Source organism: Culex quinquefasciatus, chromosome 2 (genome assembly GCF_015732765.1).
Source record: "Culex quinquefasciatus strain JHB chromosome 2, VPISU_Cqui_1.0_pri_paternal, whole genome shotgun sequence".
NCBI lineage: Eukaryota > Metazoa > Arthropoda > Insecta > Diptera > Culicidae > Culex > Culex quinquefasciatus.
Genome location: NC_051862.1, coordinates 30,891,028 through 30,908,789, shown reverse-complemented (window position 1 = coordinate 30,908,789; position 17,762 = coordinate 30,891,028). Strand labels below are relative to the sequence as shown.

Below are 17,762 nucleotides of genomic sequence, written 5' to 3'. Positions count from 1 at the left end.
TGAAAGAAAACTCCGCTCATTTTCTCCGTCTGATCTCTCTCACAGTTGATGTTTTCGTTCCTCTTAGAATGTAATTTAAAAAGAGAGTGCCTCGCGGGCCCATTCCGGCTGACGTGTTTCCCACCGTGTTTTTTCACGACAAAAAAAAAGTCAAAAATTAACCGTCCAACCCAATCGTCCCATTTTCCCCGGGGTCTAAACTCCAGGGACAGTCTTTGATATCCGTTCAGATTTGCTCTCTTCAAATTGACTAGAATTATTTTATACAACTTTTGCTTTTTTAAATATTACACGGTGCAGAAATACAGGCTAAAAATCGCTCACGTTTTTGTTTTTCACGATATGATTTTCTGTTCCATGTGTGTTGCTTATTCGCATTCACTCCAACGAAGACAAATTTGGTTGAAATTTACGTGGAATTGACTGTAAGGTTATTCTGAATAGGTTTCAAAAATCATGTAAAATTACATGATTTTCAAGTTAATTTAGTGACTTACTAAAATTTACATGAAATTGACTGCAACGCTTATCAAAGTGAAAACATACTGTGAAAACACTGAAACAAATTTACATTTAATCTTCTTTAAATTTCACACTAAATTCCATGTAAATTTCAAGCTTTGCATCGTTTCTACTCACTCTCCCGCTCGCATTCACACGCTGGTAATACAATATATTAATCAGTTTTGTTTTGCCATTCTTAATGCGTTAATAATAATTTATACATCTTGTCTTAGCCTACACTTGAATAACAGTTAAGGATGTGCGCGTGAATTTGTATGAGTGTCCTAGAAAATGAACTAGACCGGTGACAGTTGGACAAAATGAGCTATTTGAGTCAAACCTCAAACCGCTCATGCAGCCCAACTTCCCGGCCTTCGCGAGACAATGACAATTTCCTAACCCTACATTTTTTTTGATGATAATACCCGATTCTACCTGGTGGCTCTCTCGCTCTAACATTCAAGCCAGTAACGCCTAAGTGTCCGCGACGTTCTTGGGCACCTCGTATATGTGGTGCGCGTACTGCGGCGAGTAGATCGTCGTCGTGGCCGTTCCGGTCGAGCCGGACGAGGACGCGCCCGAGCTGTGGCCACTCAACGAAGAAGGTAGGTGACCCAGCGTAAGCGATCCGTTGACGACGGGCGTTTGGGGCAGCGGGATCTGCTGCTGCTGGTGATGATGACTTCCGGCCTGGTAGTGCGGGAAGGGCAGCGAGTACTGGCCTCCGGCGTACATGGAGGGGTGCTGCTGCTGGTTCCTGAACACCGGGTGGTAGTTGTACGTGTAGATGTTGCAGTGCGGCTGGTGGTAGTCGCCTTCACCGAGGGACTTTTGGATCTCCATGTCCTTTTCCTCCTGCAGGGTGTCCCGCTTGGTGGTGCGCCAGTGCCGCCGGAAGATGTCCAGGATGCGGTGGCGCAGGCGGTACACGATCAGCACGAAGGTCGTGACGGTGGCGGCGGACGCGACGATGATGGCACCGAAGATGGCGCGTTCCTTGGACTGGAGGTGCTGGCAGCCGAGCATTTCGGGGGTGATGTCTCGGAGGGATTCTCCGTGGAGACGGTCCGGGTAGGCGCACACGATTTGGGCCTCCTCCGTTTCGACGTTCTTCCGGTGGAGGAGGTTGCGTAGCCAGAGCAGTTGACAGTCGCAGCTTAGTGGGTTCTCCGAGAGATCGAAGTCCGTTAGGTGCTTCCACGGGAGCAGTTCCTCGCGGAACGTGGAGATCTTGTTGTCGCGCAGAATGACCTTCTTGATGTGGGGAAGTCCGGAGAAGGCGCCCTCATCGATCTCCAGCAGTTCCTTGTTGGACGCAATCGTTACCGACTCCAGGTTTGGGTTCGCGGAAAAAGCATCCTTCTGGATGCGCTTCAGGTTCAGCGCTCCCGAGATGTCGACGCTCTTCAAGTTCGTCAATCCAAAGAACGCTCCTTCAGGAATCGTCTCGAAGTCGTTCTGACCAATCACCAGATCCTCGAGCCGTTTCAGCACACTCAACTGCAACGTCGGTACCTTCAGCAGATGGTTATCGGAAAGGTCCAACGCGCGAATGCTTTCCAGGCCTCGGAAGGTATCAACGGTGATGTTGACCAGCATAGACCCGTGGATGTCGAGTCGTCGCAGCGATTGAAGCCCCTCGAACGCCCCGGGTTGAATCTTGTACAGCGAGTTCGTACCCATGTACAGTTCAGCCAGGGTCTTCAGCGGGGTCAACGAGAGCGTTGGAATCGTCTTGATCGCGTTATCGTCCAGGTAGAGGATGCGAAGTTCCGTCAGGCCTTCGAATGCCTTCGCGTCCAGCTGACTGATCCGGTTTCCTCCCAAGTTGAGCTCTTCGAGCTTGGGCAGCGTGCGGAACATTTCACCCGTGACCTGATCGAGGAAGTTTCCGCGCAGGTTCAGAACCCGGAGTTCCGTCAAGCCGGTAAACGTCTTGTTACTGAGCGATCCAATCTTATTGTTGTTCAAGTGTAGCTGTAGCAGCTTCTTCTGGTACATGAAGATCTGCTCCGGGATGCTCAGCAAATGGTTGTAACTCAGATCCAACATTGTCAGTTCGGTGTAGAACTGAATCGACGAGTCGATTGACCGGATCCGGTGGAATTTGATGACGAGCCGCCTAATCGACGGATTCAGCGCGATCGGAAGAACGTCCAGCTCACCCTCACCGCACGTCACGTGCAACTTTTCGTCGTCACACGTGCAACTGTTCGGGCAGTACGAAATGGCCCCGATCATCGGGACCAGCGCCACCACAGTGGCCACCATCATCACTAGCATCTTCATGGTTTTGAAATTCTTTTCTTTTCGAAACAATCGTGTGTTGCTCAACTTTCCTCCAACATTTATCTTCGTGACTTTCAAACTTGTCCACAAATGTTTACCATAAATTAAACGGCAAGGCACTTAACACAACAGAGCTTGTTTTGTAAACAAACACTTCATCGACACATCTTCCAACTTTAGCCGGTGCACTTGTCCCAAAATCGACTGTTTTAGTCTAGTCCACTTGTAAAATCCACCAAGTCTCAATCCACTCAAACTTTTTTCCCCTTCCTCTTCTTCTAGCTTTCCCAAAACTCCTCCCGACAAATCCTGATAAGCCGAGATATCCAAAAACCGTTGAATAGCGCCCGCGCAAAAACCGTCCCCCTTTCCAAAACAACAAGAAAGAACGCGTTCGTAGCTCGCGAGTTGCCGTATTGTGACTGAAGCCCGAAACAATGCCGCCAGTTCCTTATATCTTCTCGGTGGGCACGCGACGCCACTCACGACCCGAACCCAGTTCGGCACCGAGCCGAAGCGGTACCGCTCACTCTCCCCGGCCGCTCACGCGACTTCGTCGCCCGCCCGAGAGAGTGAGCGCCGTTGGTAAACAAACGGCCGAGCGGGTGCTCACGCGGCGTTCGGCCTACTTCGTGTCGCGGTGAGTGACCGACGCAGACGGCGGCCAATCTCGTCTGGTCGTAATTTCGGCTAAATTTAGAACCCGCCGGTTCAGTGTCGCGTCTGGCGGCTGCCGAGACTGGTGCTGGGCGCGGTTCTCCGCGCCGTGTGCCCGTAACTCATCGATTAAGATTAAAGGATTCCTTTTTGCTTGGTTTTTTTCGGGGATTTATTACCGTCGGAGGCGGCTCCCGTCACAAAGGGGGATCGAAAGGGACCAATTCTAGACATTTTTCGCGTGGCGTCAAGACTGGGATTTTTTTCTTCCTTTTTTGGGGAAGCAAACTTGGGTCACGTTTGTGCCATGCGTCACGACGACGAAGTCGTCGGCGTCTTCTGTGTATTTGTGTCTACTTGTACCGGGAAAATTGCACGAAGGGAAAAAATTAAAGCGCCGAGATTTTTATTGCACATTTCACCTTCTCGTTGTGAAAAGTTGTTTGGGTTCACCTGTTGGTGGAAATATCCCCCGCCCCCTCCTCCTCAATTCAACGTAGGTGGAAATTGTGTGCAACGATGGAAAGCGGTTGGAAAATGCGGTGAAAAAACAGGCGAAAAGAAAAACATTGCACATGACGGTTGACGGAGTTGTACCGTGTGGATGATGCCATACCTGTCTGTCACACGAAGAGGTAGAGCGCCATGCAGCATGAAACTGGCACGGCCGGGCCGACTGTTTGTAGCAAGAAGAGAGTGATTTAGCAATCTAGCAGATGATTGTCACTCAGAAACAGAAGGTAGAGCTGCCTGGATGTTCTGGGTTATGGGCGCGCAGCGAGCGATGCTTGTGGCTGGCGGTAGAATGTTGGGTGGAATTTAAAATAAGCTGGAATGCTTCTCTTGGGAAGTTTTGTTTATGATTTTTTCCAGAAAAATAAAGGGGGAATTTTCTGTAAGCCTACTTTGAAATGAAATGAAATAAATGAATTTCAACCATGTCTTAAAGTTTATCTTCTAATTAGGCCCGATTTTCCATCACACTTTCAAAGTTACATAAAATACATCATTTGACAAGTTTCCTGAACGGTTATTAAAATGAAGTTATTTAAAACAAAAAAAAAATAAAAGTAAATAAAAAATAGTTCGGTATCTTTGAAAAGTTCCTATTAGACACTTATAAAAGTAGCGATGACTTTTTATTCTTCTTGATGTTGCCCAGAAACACGTGGTGATGTAGAACAAAACTATTTTTATCAATTTTTATTCTTTGCAGGGCTGTATATCAGCAACGTTTTTGAAAGTAAACAATCAAAAATTATGGATAATTTTCTCAGCTACCGTAAACCGGTGTGACGTTGATAGGTTGAGCATGTTTTTGCAAAATGAAAAAAAAACGAATTAAATACAATCAGAACGGTATTGAAACATACTAAGCATTGCAGAGAAGTGCTCAAAAAACCCAAAGAAGTGGGTTTCGACAAATTCAAAAGTGGGTTTCGACAAAAGTTTCAAAAGTCAGTAAACAATAATTATGTAAACATTGATTTACAATATGATTATAAAACTCTCAAAGTGTTATGCTCTTCCCAAAGAAAAAGAGCTTGAATCGGAAAACGGATTGGACTAAATAGGATTCCTTGGGCAGTTTACAGTAAGGGCAGCTCAAATTGGTTTCTAGGTTACAAGTATTATGTATTATTGAAACATCAATCATAATTCAATTCAGTGCCTTTATTAGAATTTAACAGTTCTACTCCAGGGTGTTACCTTTGCAATTCAGAGATTTACAGAAACATTCAACTGAATTATGTCTAAGTTTGGATTTTGTAAGCCAATTGCCCTATAAAAAATGAGAAAAAATACCTTAGACTTACACGGATAGAAATCGTGTAAGCAAATCCGGTGACTATGTGAAGTCAAATTTGTAAACATTGAAATTTTTCCGAAATAAAAAAAAATCGATTTTGGGAACAATGTTGTCGATTTTGGAAACATTTACAACGAAATCGTTTTTTTCTGATTTCGGAAACATTTCCATGTTGACAAATTTGACAACACAGAGTTACCGGATTTGCTTACAGGATTTCTATGCGTGTATGCGTAAATAAAAAATATGGCCATTTGAAGAGGATTTTTTTTAAAGATATTTGGAAAATTTATTATGGGACCATCCACAAACCACGTGGACACTTTTTTGGAAATCTCAAACCCCCCCCCCCCCCCCTCGTGGACAATTGTCCATACAAAAAAAATCTTTTTTGTATGGATCGTGGACAATCGCCATACCCCCCCCCCCTAAAGTGTCCACGTGGTTTATGGATGGTCCCTATTCATGCTACACAATTGGTCGGGTGGCAACACAAAAATAACTATTTTTTTTTTAAATCATTTTCTAATGAATTTTTTTCAATTTTAGACCGTTTTTTTACTATTTTTTTTTTATATATCACTTAAAAATTATTAAATTAGTTAAACAAACTTTTTTTTTAAATAAGACATTAAAATAAATCTTACTAAAACTACTAAACTGACGTAATTAAATCAATATGCTGAGCAGTTCTTTACGGAATCGGTCTTTTATCCTAAATTTTAATTTTTGTTTTTTTTAATCCGGCTGAAACTTGTTTGGTGCCCTTGGTATGCCCAAAGAAGCCATTTTGCATCATTAGTTCGTTCATATAATTTTCCATACAAACAGGAAATTTGATGTTTTCTAAGTATCACCCAAATAATCTACCATTTTCTTATGTCGTTATCTCAGCAACTAATGGTCCGATTTACAATGTTAAAGTATGAAACATTCGTGAAATTTTTCGATATTTTAAAAAAAAATATTTTCAAATAATTTGAATAAAGACTAACATTTTAAAAGGGTGTAATATTGAATGTTTGGCCCGAACATTCAACATTGAAGTTGAAAAATGGTTGCGATCAATATTTGGTTTTTTTTTTCATCTGTATTGATTCAATTAATCATAACTCAGTCAAAGACTTCTTGCCCATTCTGGAAATTTCTGGAAAAATTGGCATTTAATGTTCTATAAAACAAAAAAAAAATATAGGGGTAATTCTCTACCAACTCACACGAAATCGAGAAAAGTTGCCCCGACCCCTCTTCGATTTGCGTGAAACTTTGTCCTTAGGGGTAACTTTTGTCCCTGATCACGAAACCGAGGTCCGTTTTTTGATATCTCGTGACGGAGGGGCGGTACGACCCCTTCCATTTTTGAACATGCGAAAAAAGAGGTGTTTTTCAACAATTTGCAGCCTGAAACGGTTATGAGATAGAAATTTGGTGTCAAAGGGACTTTTATGTAAAATTAGACGCCCGATTTGATGGCGTACTCAGAATTCCGAATAAACGTATTTTTCATCGAAAAAAACACTAAACAAGTTTTGAAAATTCTCCCATTTTCCGTTACTCGACTGTAAAAAAATTTGGAACATGTCATTTTATGGGAAATTTAATGTACTTTTCGAATCTACATTGTCCCAGAAGGGTCATTTTTTCATTTAGAACAAAATTTTTCATTTTAAAATTTCGTGTTTTTTCTAACTTTGCAGGGTTATTTTTTAGAGTGTAACAATGTTCTACAAAGTTGTAGAGCAGACAATTACAAAAATTTTGATATATAGACATAAGGAGTTTGCTTGGAAACATCACGAGTTATCGCGATTTTACGAAAAAAAGTTTTGAAAAAGTTACTTTTTGCGTTTCTCTTTGTTTCGTCGTCCGTGTCTGTCGCGGGTGACCATGAACGGCCATGATCGATGACGACCAACTTTTTCAAAACTTTTTTTCGTGAAATCGCGATAACTCGTGATGTTTATAAGCAAACCCCTTATGTCTATATATCAAAATTTTTGTAATTGTCTGCTCTACAACTTTGTAGAACATTGTTACACTCTAAAAAATAACCCTGCAAAGTTAGAAAAACACGAAATTTTAAAATGAAAAATTTTGTTCTAAATGAAAAAATTACCCTTCTGGGACAATGTAGATTCGAAAAGTACATTAAATTTCCCATAAAATGACATGTTCCAAAATTTTTTACAGTTGAGTAACGGAAAATGGGAGAATTTTTAAAACTTTTTTTGTATTTTTTTCGATGAAAAATACGTTTATTCGGAATTCTGAGTACGCCATCAAATCGGGCGTCTAATTTTACACTAAAGTCCCTTTGACACCAAATTTCTATCTCATCACCGTTTCAGGCTGCAAATTATTGAAAAACACCTCTTTTTCACATTAGCATTAGCATTAGCATTTGGAGGACGCCCCACCACCGGAAGGCTCCACAACGCTTATCCCACTGTTTGGTGTGGTTGTGTTAGACCCTCATCCGGAACAATAATCCAACACGGGAGATACCATGTCTTCATCTTTTGATGAGTGTGTAATACAGCCCAGGGCATAAGGGGGTCCACGCCGGGTCCAAGCTATCCTCGGGGAAATGAAGGAATGTTAGTAAACACCTATCTAAAGTGCGCAGGGACCCTACGTCACCTTAGTGGTATAGATGTTTGTAGGGAGGTTTTGGACTCAATGTTAGTAGGAGAGGTAGAACCCTAGGATATACCCCGAAAGGTATTACGGGCGAGTCAAGTAGATTTAGTTTTTTGATTATTAAACTTATACAGATGATTGTACAGTATAAAAGATGCATGATTTATATATATTCGATTTAAAGCCACGGCAGATACAACGCGACGAAGCCGTGCATGATTAAATTGTCTGTAGTAATACTAAACCAACCATTTCCTCAGGTAAAAACAATGCCGATTAAACACAGTTTTAACATGTCTGCTGTTAAACTCTAGCTATTGACTGTAAGAGTAATGCGAAGTTTATATATTTATCTATAAATTAATGTGTGTTTAAGCGAAATTCGAGGTTAAAAATGATTTAACGCATAATTAGAATCTTGAATTTAAACTCTTACAGCAAAGCGGAGTGAACATCAAATATTTATTTATTCATTTGTTTTATTTAAATGCGAGAGTTAGAATTTAAATTAAAACGACCGATTCAAAAGCATTTAATTAGTTAGAATTTAATTATTTTTTGTGTAATGGGATTAATCAGCATATTTATATTTAAAAAAATCGAATTGATCGTTCAAATCCTAAAATTTAACCGACGCGTAAAAAACTGTACTAATAAAAAGAAAATATTTGTCATTTACGTTATCCTGAAAGAAAATGCATAGAAATTATAGTTCGTGGCCCACTATCCACTCTGATTCAAACACGCATTTGCACACACACAACATAGAACGAGCTCACCAAATTTGAGGGATCCTCTTGCGTCGATGTTTGTTGGCTTTGATCAATGAAGCGATTCATGTTCAAAGACTCTTGAGTTGGCATTTCTTCTCTGTTTCATTTTTCAACACTTTTTCATGTCTCACTTTCCCCTCTCAAAAAGAATACAATTTGTTTAATTTCCTCGTCATTTTCTTAAAGTTAAAAACAAAAACTATTTCCACTTGTCTGTGGCAATCATCGCATCACACACACAGCTTCACCCCATGACATTTCTTTCTGCAACACACCTCGGTCAGACGTCATTCCAAAAGCACTCTCACAACCGTTCTCTCTTGCTTCCTCTTTCTGAGGAGCAGGACAACACACATGCATATTTCCCCTTCTCTCTTCCTTCTTCTTTCACTCCTCCTTCCCTTCACACAACTTTCGCTGCAAACAACAATCATGCTCCCGAGACCTCCAAAAAACACCTCTTTTTCACATGTTCAAAAATGGAAGGGGTCGTACCGCCCCTCCGTCACGAGATATCAAAAAACGGACCTCGGATTCGTGATCAGGGACAAAAGTTACCCCTTAGGACAAAGTTTCACGCAAATCGAAGAGGGGTCGGGGCAACTGCTGTGTGAGTTGGCGGAGAATAACCCATAGTTTTTTTTTGCAAATCAAGTTTTAGTGACAAAAAGTGAAATCAAAAATCACCAAAAAAATTTTACCGTGAATCATTTTTCTTAGTGTAGTCCATGTCTATACCTACAACTTTGCCGAAGACACCAAATCTATCCAAAAATTCCTTCAAAAGATTGAAAGTGAAAGTGTTCTTTTTGGCTTCTCATAATAGATCGACAAAGGGCAATAGCGATACATATTTTTTTAAGTTAATCATAGACTAACATTAAAGACTGAGTTCACTTTGTATTTTTCTAATAATTCTAATCCAATATGTTTTTCTTAATTAAATTTCAATACCTTGCGACCGATAATGTACTACTGAAATTTAAAAAATGGTATTCGAGGTATTAAAAATATTCGAAGCTTTAGCTTTTTTTTTCATTTTGTAAGAAAGGCTCTATTTTACCTATGGTGATATAAAATCGGGGTTTTAACTGATAATTTAAAAATAATAAATCTCAAATTTGTTTGCATTTCCTTTTATTGTAGTTTTGAATTATGTTCTTTTAGGAATTTTGCGGAATAAAACCAAATTTCTGCTGGAAAAGTACAATCAATTGTTTGCATGTCGTAGAATATTCGAATTAACAGTATTTTCAAAAATAGTTTAAATTCGTCATGGTTTTTTTTATTTGAAAAATGCTTTCAAAATACTTGTTGAAAATTTTATGAAGCGTTTATCAATTGAATATTTTAAATAACGCAGCATTTCACTGTATTAACCAATTTTCACGACTTAGGACAAATTTCACGGATTACGTGGCCTCTGCAAAACTGCGAAAATTACTAGCCCTAGCTTTGTATTATAAATAGTTTACAATCGATTTTACAAGTTTTTTTCCATAAAAAATGTAAAATTTAGTTAACAAATATTTTTTGCCTTTTGATTTTTCAAGAAAATCTTGAAATAAATTCGCAATCGCGTTTTTATTTTGAAAACCAAACAAAGCACGAGGAATATGATGATTTTTTTTCTATTCCCGATAGTTTTAATCACGTTAGTATTATTTAAATGCAGGTTGCAAAATCGATGCAAAAATTCACATCAGCACGATTTCATACTATTTTTTTTTAAATTTCAGGATTTTTTTTTCAAGTTATTCTCTCTATTCTCAATTTTTGCTTTTTGGTTATTGTCAAAAACGCCTTGAGTCAGGAATATTTAAAAAAATCCAGAAAGGTAAAAATGATTTTAAAAATTAAACTATTTTAAACCACCCAAAATACGTTACTGAAAAAAATTGGGTGTTTCAGGAAACATAAACAATGAATATCCAAGCTCTTATTTTTTTTAAACCAACGATCCATTTCAACCATCATCACTACTTCCCAGCACCTAGCCCTCCAAACCTCACATGAAAGTAGCTCCATCATTTTCAAAGTCATCATCATCGGCCAAGAGGGGGGGAGCAAAATTGGCTGGTGTGAAGAGGAGGTTTGTCCACCATGTAGAATCTTCACTCCCCTAACACACATCCGTTCCATGCTGCAATTTAATCACAACTGACGTTTGACATTTACTCTCTCGCTCATGTTCGTTCGTTCGTCTGACACATCTCTCCACTTACACGCTGAACTTGGTTTACTCATTTTATGTGTAGATGCTACACTTGGAACTACTCATAACTCTACATCTCTCTCCTTGTCCGATGAAAATAAGCGAGAAAAAAAAATCTCCCTCTGATTCAACTGTCTTTAGAAAGTCTTAGAACCCTAATTCCAGCATTGACCCATTTTTCATTCGTTTTATTTAACAGTATGAATTAAGGATGATTCTTCAATTCCTACATAATACATTCTCCATGGAGCATGCTGATAACAATATTTAATCCCTATTTGTGAAGTAGATTCATTTTAATACGGTACGCTAGAGCTCCATAGTTTCCTCTACCCCTTACGGAGCAATCTTGTGAGATTAACTATTTCAATGACCCTTTCGCGTGGAGCAAGCAAACGGACTCACAATCCAGTGGTCGCCGGTTCATACTCCGCGGCGAGTGCCCAACAATTCTAAGTGTAAATATGGGTATTCAGCGCCTTCGCCCCGTGCCGTACTTTCATACACTTAGGCACCCAGGGTGAGCTAGACATTCGCTTATTGAACAACTATTTCGAAACGCGTCTGCTTCCAAACAACCAAGTCATGTCAACAATCAAGCCGTCTCCATCAAAACAAGACGTTTCCTAAATTTATCTGAAATCCCTTAAGCAAGCCAATGAAAACATCCTAATCAAGACATCCAACTTTCAAATATGAGAATCATAGCATTACAGCGGAACAAATTTTGTCAACCATTTGATCTTAACTTCAACAATTCACTATCACCTCTTCTGGAGCAAAATGAATGTTATGATCGCTCGTCCCACATATTCAGTATTCACTGCCGATATATCTTCACCACGTCGGCGGTTAATGCGACCGGATGACTACGGAATCGAAGAACGATGGAGAACAGGTCGTTCTGGACGGTCGGTCCCAACTTCAACACATCGTTCAGGGAGTACTTGTCGGGCTTGGCGCTGGCGTCGAAAACCACTCGCAGATTCGTGGACGAACTGGACGGTTTGAGCACAGCGTGGTGCGGCAGGTAGTACTTAGGCACTTCTGGTGGGTCTTGTTGTTCATAAATCTCCTTGCAGTGACCCAGTGCCTCGTACTCTTCGACGAACGCCGTGAACTGTTCTCGGAGTTCCGGGTTGCGCTACAGACGGCGCTCCAGCAGGTTGAATCTTCTCAACGCCTGGACTCGGTTGTCGCCCAGCTCAAGAACCGTGTCCTTGAACGGCAACTGGACGACGAAGCGGCCACTTTTGTCGCGGCCGTGAGTGCCGCGAAAGTGCTCTTCCACTTCCTGTTCTTCGTTGGTTTGCAACTGCTTGTCGGCTAGTTCTTCGACCAGCCAGAACTTCTCGATTGCGTTGTTCAGATGATCCTTCAGCGTGATGTTCGAGTGGACGACTTGGCAACTCAGCTGCTGGAACGGGTCGTACACGCCAGTCACGATCCAGCCCAGATCGGTTTCACGCAGAGTCACGGTGCCGTTCGCCAATTTCACTCGATCCGTTCGCAGCAAGTTCCACACGTAGTTCGACGCCATGACCAGGTCGATCTCGTGCGGCTCGCTGAACTTCGGGTCTGCCAGGAACGCGTCGCTCGGGATGTGCCAGGCAGCTGTCTCGATTCTCGCCGACGGGATCCGTCTCGTGGGGTTGTCCGAAATCAGACACGAGATGTTGTCTTGGAACTGACAGTACCTTGACGAGAAGGTAAGGTTGACTCCCTTCTTTGCTTGCGTCTTCACTGCGTTGGCTCCAATGACCGTCACGTTACACTTTTCGAAGGATAGGCCGAGGGTTCGAGCCATCGCCTTATTTACGATTGAACTCTTTTAGACAACACATGTAGGCAGCGCCAGAACCTATTCTTATTAATATAAGCACCTCACTTCTCTACTCTCTTCCAACAAAAAAAGATATACATTAACAGAATAAACTTGCAGTTGACTTCCATAATCATACACCTCTTAAAGCTTCCTCAAAAGTTCAGTTATCAATCAGCCGTGAGCAAAATAGTCTTGATCTTATTAGATTAAGGACTCGGCTGATAATCAATAAAAGAGTACAAAGAAAGCACTAACAATTAGCACACGAGAACCAAAACCTTCAGTTCATATCGAGACCTTCTTCCGTCCTTCCGGCTGCTTTCATCTCAAGCTGTTCACGGAAATCTCTCAGAGATTCAATCGGAACATCCTTAGCACTCCAGTTAACCTTCATTTGCTATCAACTGTCTTCAACAGTTTATCGAACATATTTCATGCCTCTACAGTAACATAATTGCATACACAATTGTTAAATGCTCTTTTCCTTTCAAGAGACAAAACGAACAAATAACCTCCTCAGTCTTTACGTCCAGAAGACACTATCTTCGACCAAATCAACACCACAATCTTCCGTTACAGATCCATTCGATCACCTCGTCGGGCCCCATCCAAACATTGATCTCACTATGGAGTTTTCCATTGGTCAACGCGAGTTTCACTCGGTGCAACTTCCAAAATGGCTAGAATATTCAAAGTCAGCCCTTCTATCTTAAACACCGTCCTTACATCAAATGTTCCGTCTCCACTGTCTCAATGACAACCTATAAATGTCACGACAATCCCACAAAAGTTATGCTTTACATTTCATAAGAACTCGCAAATATACAAATAAGGTCCGGCTCTATGCTGAAACAAAATAACAGCCAAACCCAATCCAACTCGATTTCTGTAATCTTGCATAATCACCTAATCAACCTCACCTCGCACAACTGTCAGCCAACAAAATTTTTCGTGTCGGAACAATACGATCACATGTTACAAAACTATCTTGATTTCTGTCCTACCTTGTTACCTCAAAGTATTGTAAAGAGCTGTCAAACTTCTTGCGCATTTTGTGAGATGAGAACTCACGTCATTGATCACACCTTCAACGAATTCATCCTCTCATCTGTTCGGAATCCCAACCAGGGATCGATTCGACCAACTCAGCAGATCCCCTTTTCGGCCTTCCCACGAGCAACTGTTAAAACTGAACCACAAATGTTTTACGCCTTTTTTATTGTGTCCTTCCCTCCGCCTTCAACCGATTGCGCTTCTGCCTCTCTGGATTTGGCGCTTCGGGCTTCAACCGGTCCCGCTCTTTTGTTTGGGTGGCGCTTCGGGCTTCAACCGGTCCCGATCTTTTATTTGGGTGGCGCTTCGGGCTTCATCCGGTCCCGCTCTTTTGTTTGGGTGGCGCTTCGGGCTTCAACCGGTCCCGCTCTTTTGTTTGGGTGGCGCTTCGGGCTTCAACCGGTCCCGCTCTTTTGTTTGGGTGGCGCTTCGGGCTTCAACCGGTCCCGCTCTTTTGTTTGGGTGGCGCTTCGGGCTTCAACCGGTCCCGCTCTTTTATTTACTCACAAACAGCAAAACAACAACACTAAACTCAAACTTCAGATTGATCATCAAATACATCTTTCAAGCGGCCTCGCAACTCTTACCCGGTGCACCATTGGCATGTTTGCTCTCCTCACCTCACCCGGATCAAAACATATCTCAGGTCATCCGCTGACCAGAAACGCAAAAGCAAAAAAATCGCAACAACAAACAAATTTTATCGTACCGGCTGCGCCAATTGTAGAATCTTCACTCCCCTAACACACATCCGTTCCATGCTGCAATTTGATCACAACTGACGTTTGACATTTACTCTCTCGCTCATGTTCGTTCGTTCGTCTGACACATCTCTCCACTTACACGCTGAACTTGGTTTACTCATTTTATGTGTAGATGCTACACTTGGAACTACTCATAACTCTACACACCACAAGTCAGTTACTCAAAGGGCGGCTTGGTCTGACCCCCGACGGTTCCAGAGTGGCGCCACGACCCCCACGGACGACTATCCGGGAGCAAAGACTGGCCCTACCAACCTGTCGTCGGCCTAGTCATCGTCGTCCCGGAGGTGCGAAGAAGAAAATTGCTTTTCATTTATTTCGATGAGAAGCCAAAAAAAATAGAACTTTAATTCACGTATGGGCTGAGGTAAGCAAAAAAGACGTCATTCTCCTTGGGATCTCTTCGGGGACGGGACAAGGTGATGATGATGGGTGTTGAAATTTCCGTTTGGGGAAATGGGGAGTGCGAGGCTTTAGTTGGGGTAGGCAAGGTCAGTAGGAAAAGTTGTTGAATAATGAGTACGACAGAGCATGACGCGTGTTTGGGAGTACTGGAAGGCAGGGTTGCCAAACTATCAATACTCAAATCAACATTATTTATTTATTTAAATTTCATTACTATGCATTGTTAATAAATTTACTCCAATTATTCAGGTACTTATGTTATGCAATATTTCGAAGAAAATTTTCTTTAATCTCAATTCAGAAATCTTGAGAATGGCAACATTGTTCAGCTGCCTCCAGGCATAACCTATTCCGAAGGTGGCAACTGATGAAGCATCCCGGCAGCCTCCGGGTGATGGGTAATTTGTTCTGACTTTGCGTGAACATGATTTATCAGAATGTAGCGTAGCCCCACGACCTACACACGCATCAAGGTGCTCACGTCCCAAACCCACCACAAGATCTTCGGGGCCTAGAACCACGCCGTAGTGACGAAGCATCCAACATTCGTCATGAACCTTCCAGCAGGACCAGGAAGCACTCTGAGGTCAGCGCGTTGATGAAGATGATGGCTTTGGGGAAATTTGCTGCGCCTGTTACCAACCAACGAACCAAACTAGGGCTCAACCGCTGAAGAAATGTGATGGCCAGGCCGCGCGGCCAAACTGGTCAGTAATTTATTGAGTGATCAATTTGGTGTGGCGCGAAACGGAGAAACGCCCTCCAGAGCTGGTGGTTAATTAGGGAAGATGGACCGCGCTGGGCGCGGGCTTTCGGATGTTCTTGTTTGGAGCTCACTCTCTGTGCGTGCCATCGCAATGAACTGAAAATTAATTGGAATCTTCAGCACACATGTACGTACGTACGGCATTCTATCGCGTGTGGGATTTCCCATCAAACGGATAAATTGAACGTTTGATAGAGGATGACAGCAGAAATGTGTTTGTTATGTTGCGTGACAGAAATTTAAAATTGGTTGAAATTTTGGAATATTGCGATATTGTTTTATTATTCTTATCATCGAATTGACGATTTTTTTTTTCTTCAAAGAAATGTTAAAAATTTAATTTCAACGTGAAATTTGTCATTTCCAACGAAATTCCATGAAATTTATGCTTTTCTTGAACCAGTACATAAAAGCTCATCGAGCATCGAGCAAATGTTCAATTTCAGATTCAAAAAAGTAATTCAATTTGAAGTCACGTGATTAACAGCTCAATCGAAAGGTAAAAGGTTTAAACATGTTTCTGTCGAACAAATTTTAAAATTATTATTTTTTTTTCTATTGATAATCGGTAATAAAAGCCATTCTCTACCAAAACCGGAAATGGATTTTATTTGTATTTTTTGATTTGACTAAAACTTTGTGGGGGCCTTCCCTATGACCAAATATTCTATGTTGTGTCATTGGTTAACCCATACAAGTCTCCATACAATTTTGGCAGCTGTCCATACAAAAATGGTATGTAAATATTCAAACAGCTGTAACTTTTGAGTGAATTTTCTGATCAATTTGGTGTCTTCGGCAAAGTTGAAGGTATTGTTGAGGACTTTTGAGAAAAAAATAGGTACACGGAAAAAAAATTTGGAGATTTTTTAATCAACTTTTGTTTCACTAAAACTCAATTTCCCAAAATACGTATTTTTTGCTTTTCGAGATTTTTTGATATGTTTTAGGGGACAAAAATCCGCAACTTTTGAGCCATAGAGAAACATTGTCGAAAAATATGCCGCCGAATTATGAATTTTTGAAAAAGTAGTAATTTTTGGAAAAAATCGAAGTTTCATGCAAAAACAAGTTTGACATTAGAGCAGTTCTCTAGGATTTCGGTCATTTGATTTTTTTTTTGTATTTTTTGATCCGACTGAAACTTTGTTGGTGCCTTTGGTATGCCTAAAGAAGCCATTTTGCATCATTAGTTTGTCCATAAAATTTTCCATACAAATTTGGCAGCTGTCCATACAAAAATGATGTATGAAAATTCAAAAATCTGTATCTTTTGAAGGAATTTTTTGATCGATTTGGTGTCTTCGGCAAAGTTGTAGGAATTGATACAGACTACACTGAAAAAAAATGATACACTGTCAAAAAAATTGGTGATTTTTTTATTTAACTTTTTATCACTAAAACTTGATTTGCAAAAAAACACTATCTTTAATTTTTTTTATTTTTTGATATGTTTTAGAGGACATAAAATGCCAACTTTTCAGAAATTTCCAGGTTGTGCAAAAAATCTTTGACCGAGTTATGAATTTTTTAATCAATACTGATTTTTTCAAAAAATCGAAATATTAATCGCAAAAAAATTTCAACTTAATTTTTCGATGTAAAATCAAATATGCAATCAAAAAATACTTTAGTGAAATTTTGATAAAAAGCACCGTTTTCAAATTATAGCCATTTTTAGGTAACTTTTTTGAAAATTGTCGCAGTTTTTTTATTTTTTTAAAATAGTGCACATGTTTGCACACTTTTGGAAAAAATGTTTTTGAAAAGCTGAGAAAATTCTCTATATTTTGCTTCTTGGGACTTAGTTGAAACGACCTTTAGTTGCTGAGATATTGCAATGCAAAGGTTCAAAAACAGGAAAATTGATGTTTTCTAAGTCTCACACAAACAACCCACCATTTTTTATTGTCGATATCTCAGCAAGTAATGGTCCGATTTTCAATGTTAAAATATGAAACATTTGTGAAATTTTCCGATCTTTTCGAAAACATTTTTTTCAAAATTTTTAAACCTAACATTTTAAAAGGGCCAAACATTCAATATTACGCTCTTTTAAAA

The 17,762-nt window shown here is 40.6% G+C and overlaps 2 protein-coding genes across 2 annotated transcripts; both read right to left on the bottom strand.

Moving 5' to 3' along the window:
- Nucleotides 1-332: 332 nt before the first annotated feature.
- Nucleotides 333-3,206, bottom strand: LOC6050803 (insulin-like growth factor-binding protein complex acid labile subunit). Its single transcript, XM_001867307.2, has one exon. It carries the CDS (start codon nt 2,791-2,793, stop codon nt 979-981), a length of 1,815 nt encoding a protein of 604 aa, XP_001867342.2. The 5' UTR covers nt 2,794-3,206; the 3' UTR covers nt 333-978.
- Nucleotides 3,207-11,708: 8,502 nt separating this feature from the next.
- Nucleotides 11,709-12,695, bottom strand: LOC119765951. Its single transcript, XM_038250232.1, has 2 exons — nt 12,078-12,695; nt 11,709-12,032 (listed from the first exon to the last, which is right to left on the bottom strand). The coding sequence occupies exons 1-2, from the start codon at nt 12,693-12,695 to the stop codon at nt 11,709-11,711; spliced, it is 942 nt and encodes a 313-aa protein (XP_038106160.1).
- Nucleotides 12,696-17,762: the final 5,067 nt, after the last annotated feature.

What these genes read in the sequence shown, in the direction of transcription:
- LOC6050803 (XM_001867307.2), bottom strand. Translation starts at nt 2,793, where the DNA reads ATGAAGATGCTAGTGATGATGGTGGCCACTGTGGTGGCGCTGGTCCCG.
- LOC119765951 (XM_038250232.1), bottom strand. Translation starts at nt 12,695, where the DNA reads ATGGCTCGAACCCTCGGCCTATCCTTCGAAAAGTGTAACGTGACGGTC. An exon ending in TTGAGCTGGGCGACAACCGA is followed by an intron (nt 12,033 to 12,077) that starts GTCCAGGCGTTG and finishes CGCCGTCTGTAG; the next exon opens with CGCAACCCGGAACTCCGAGA.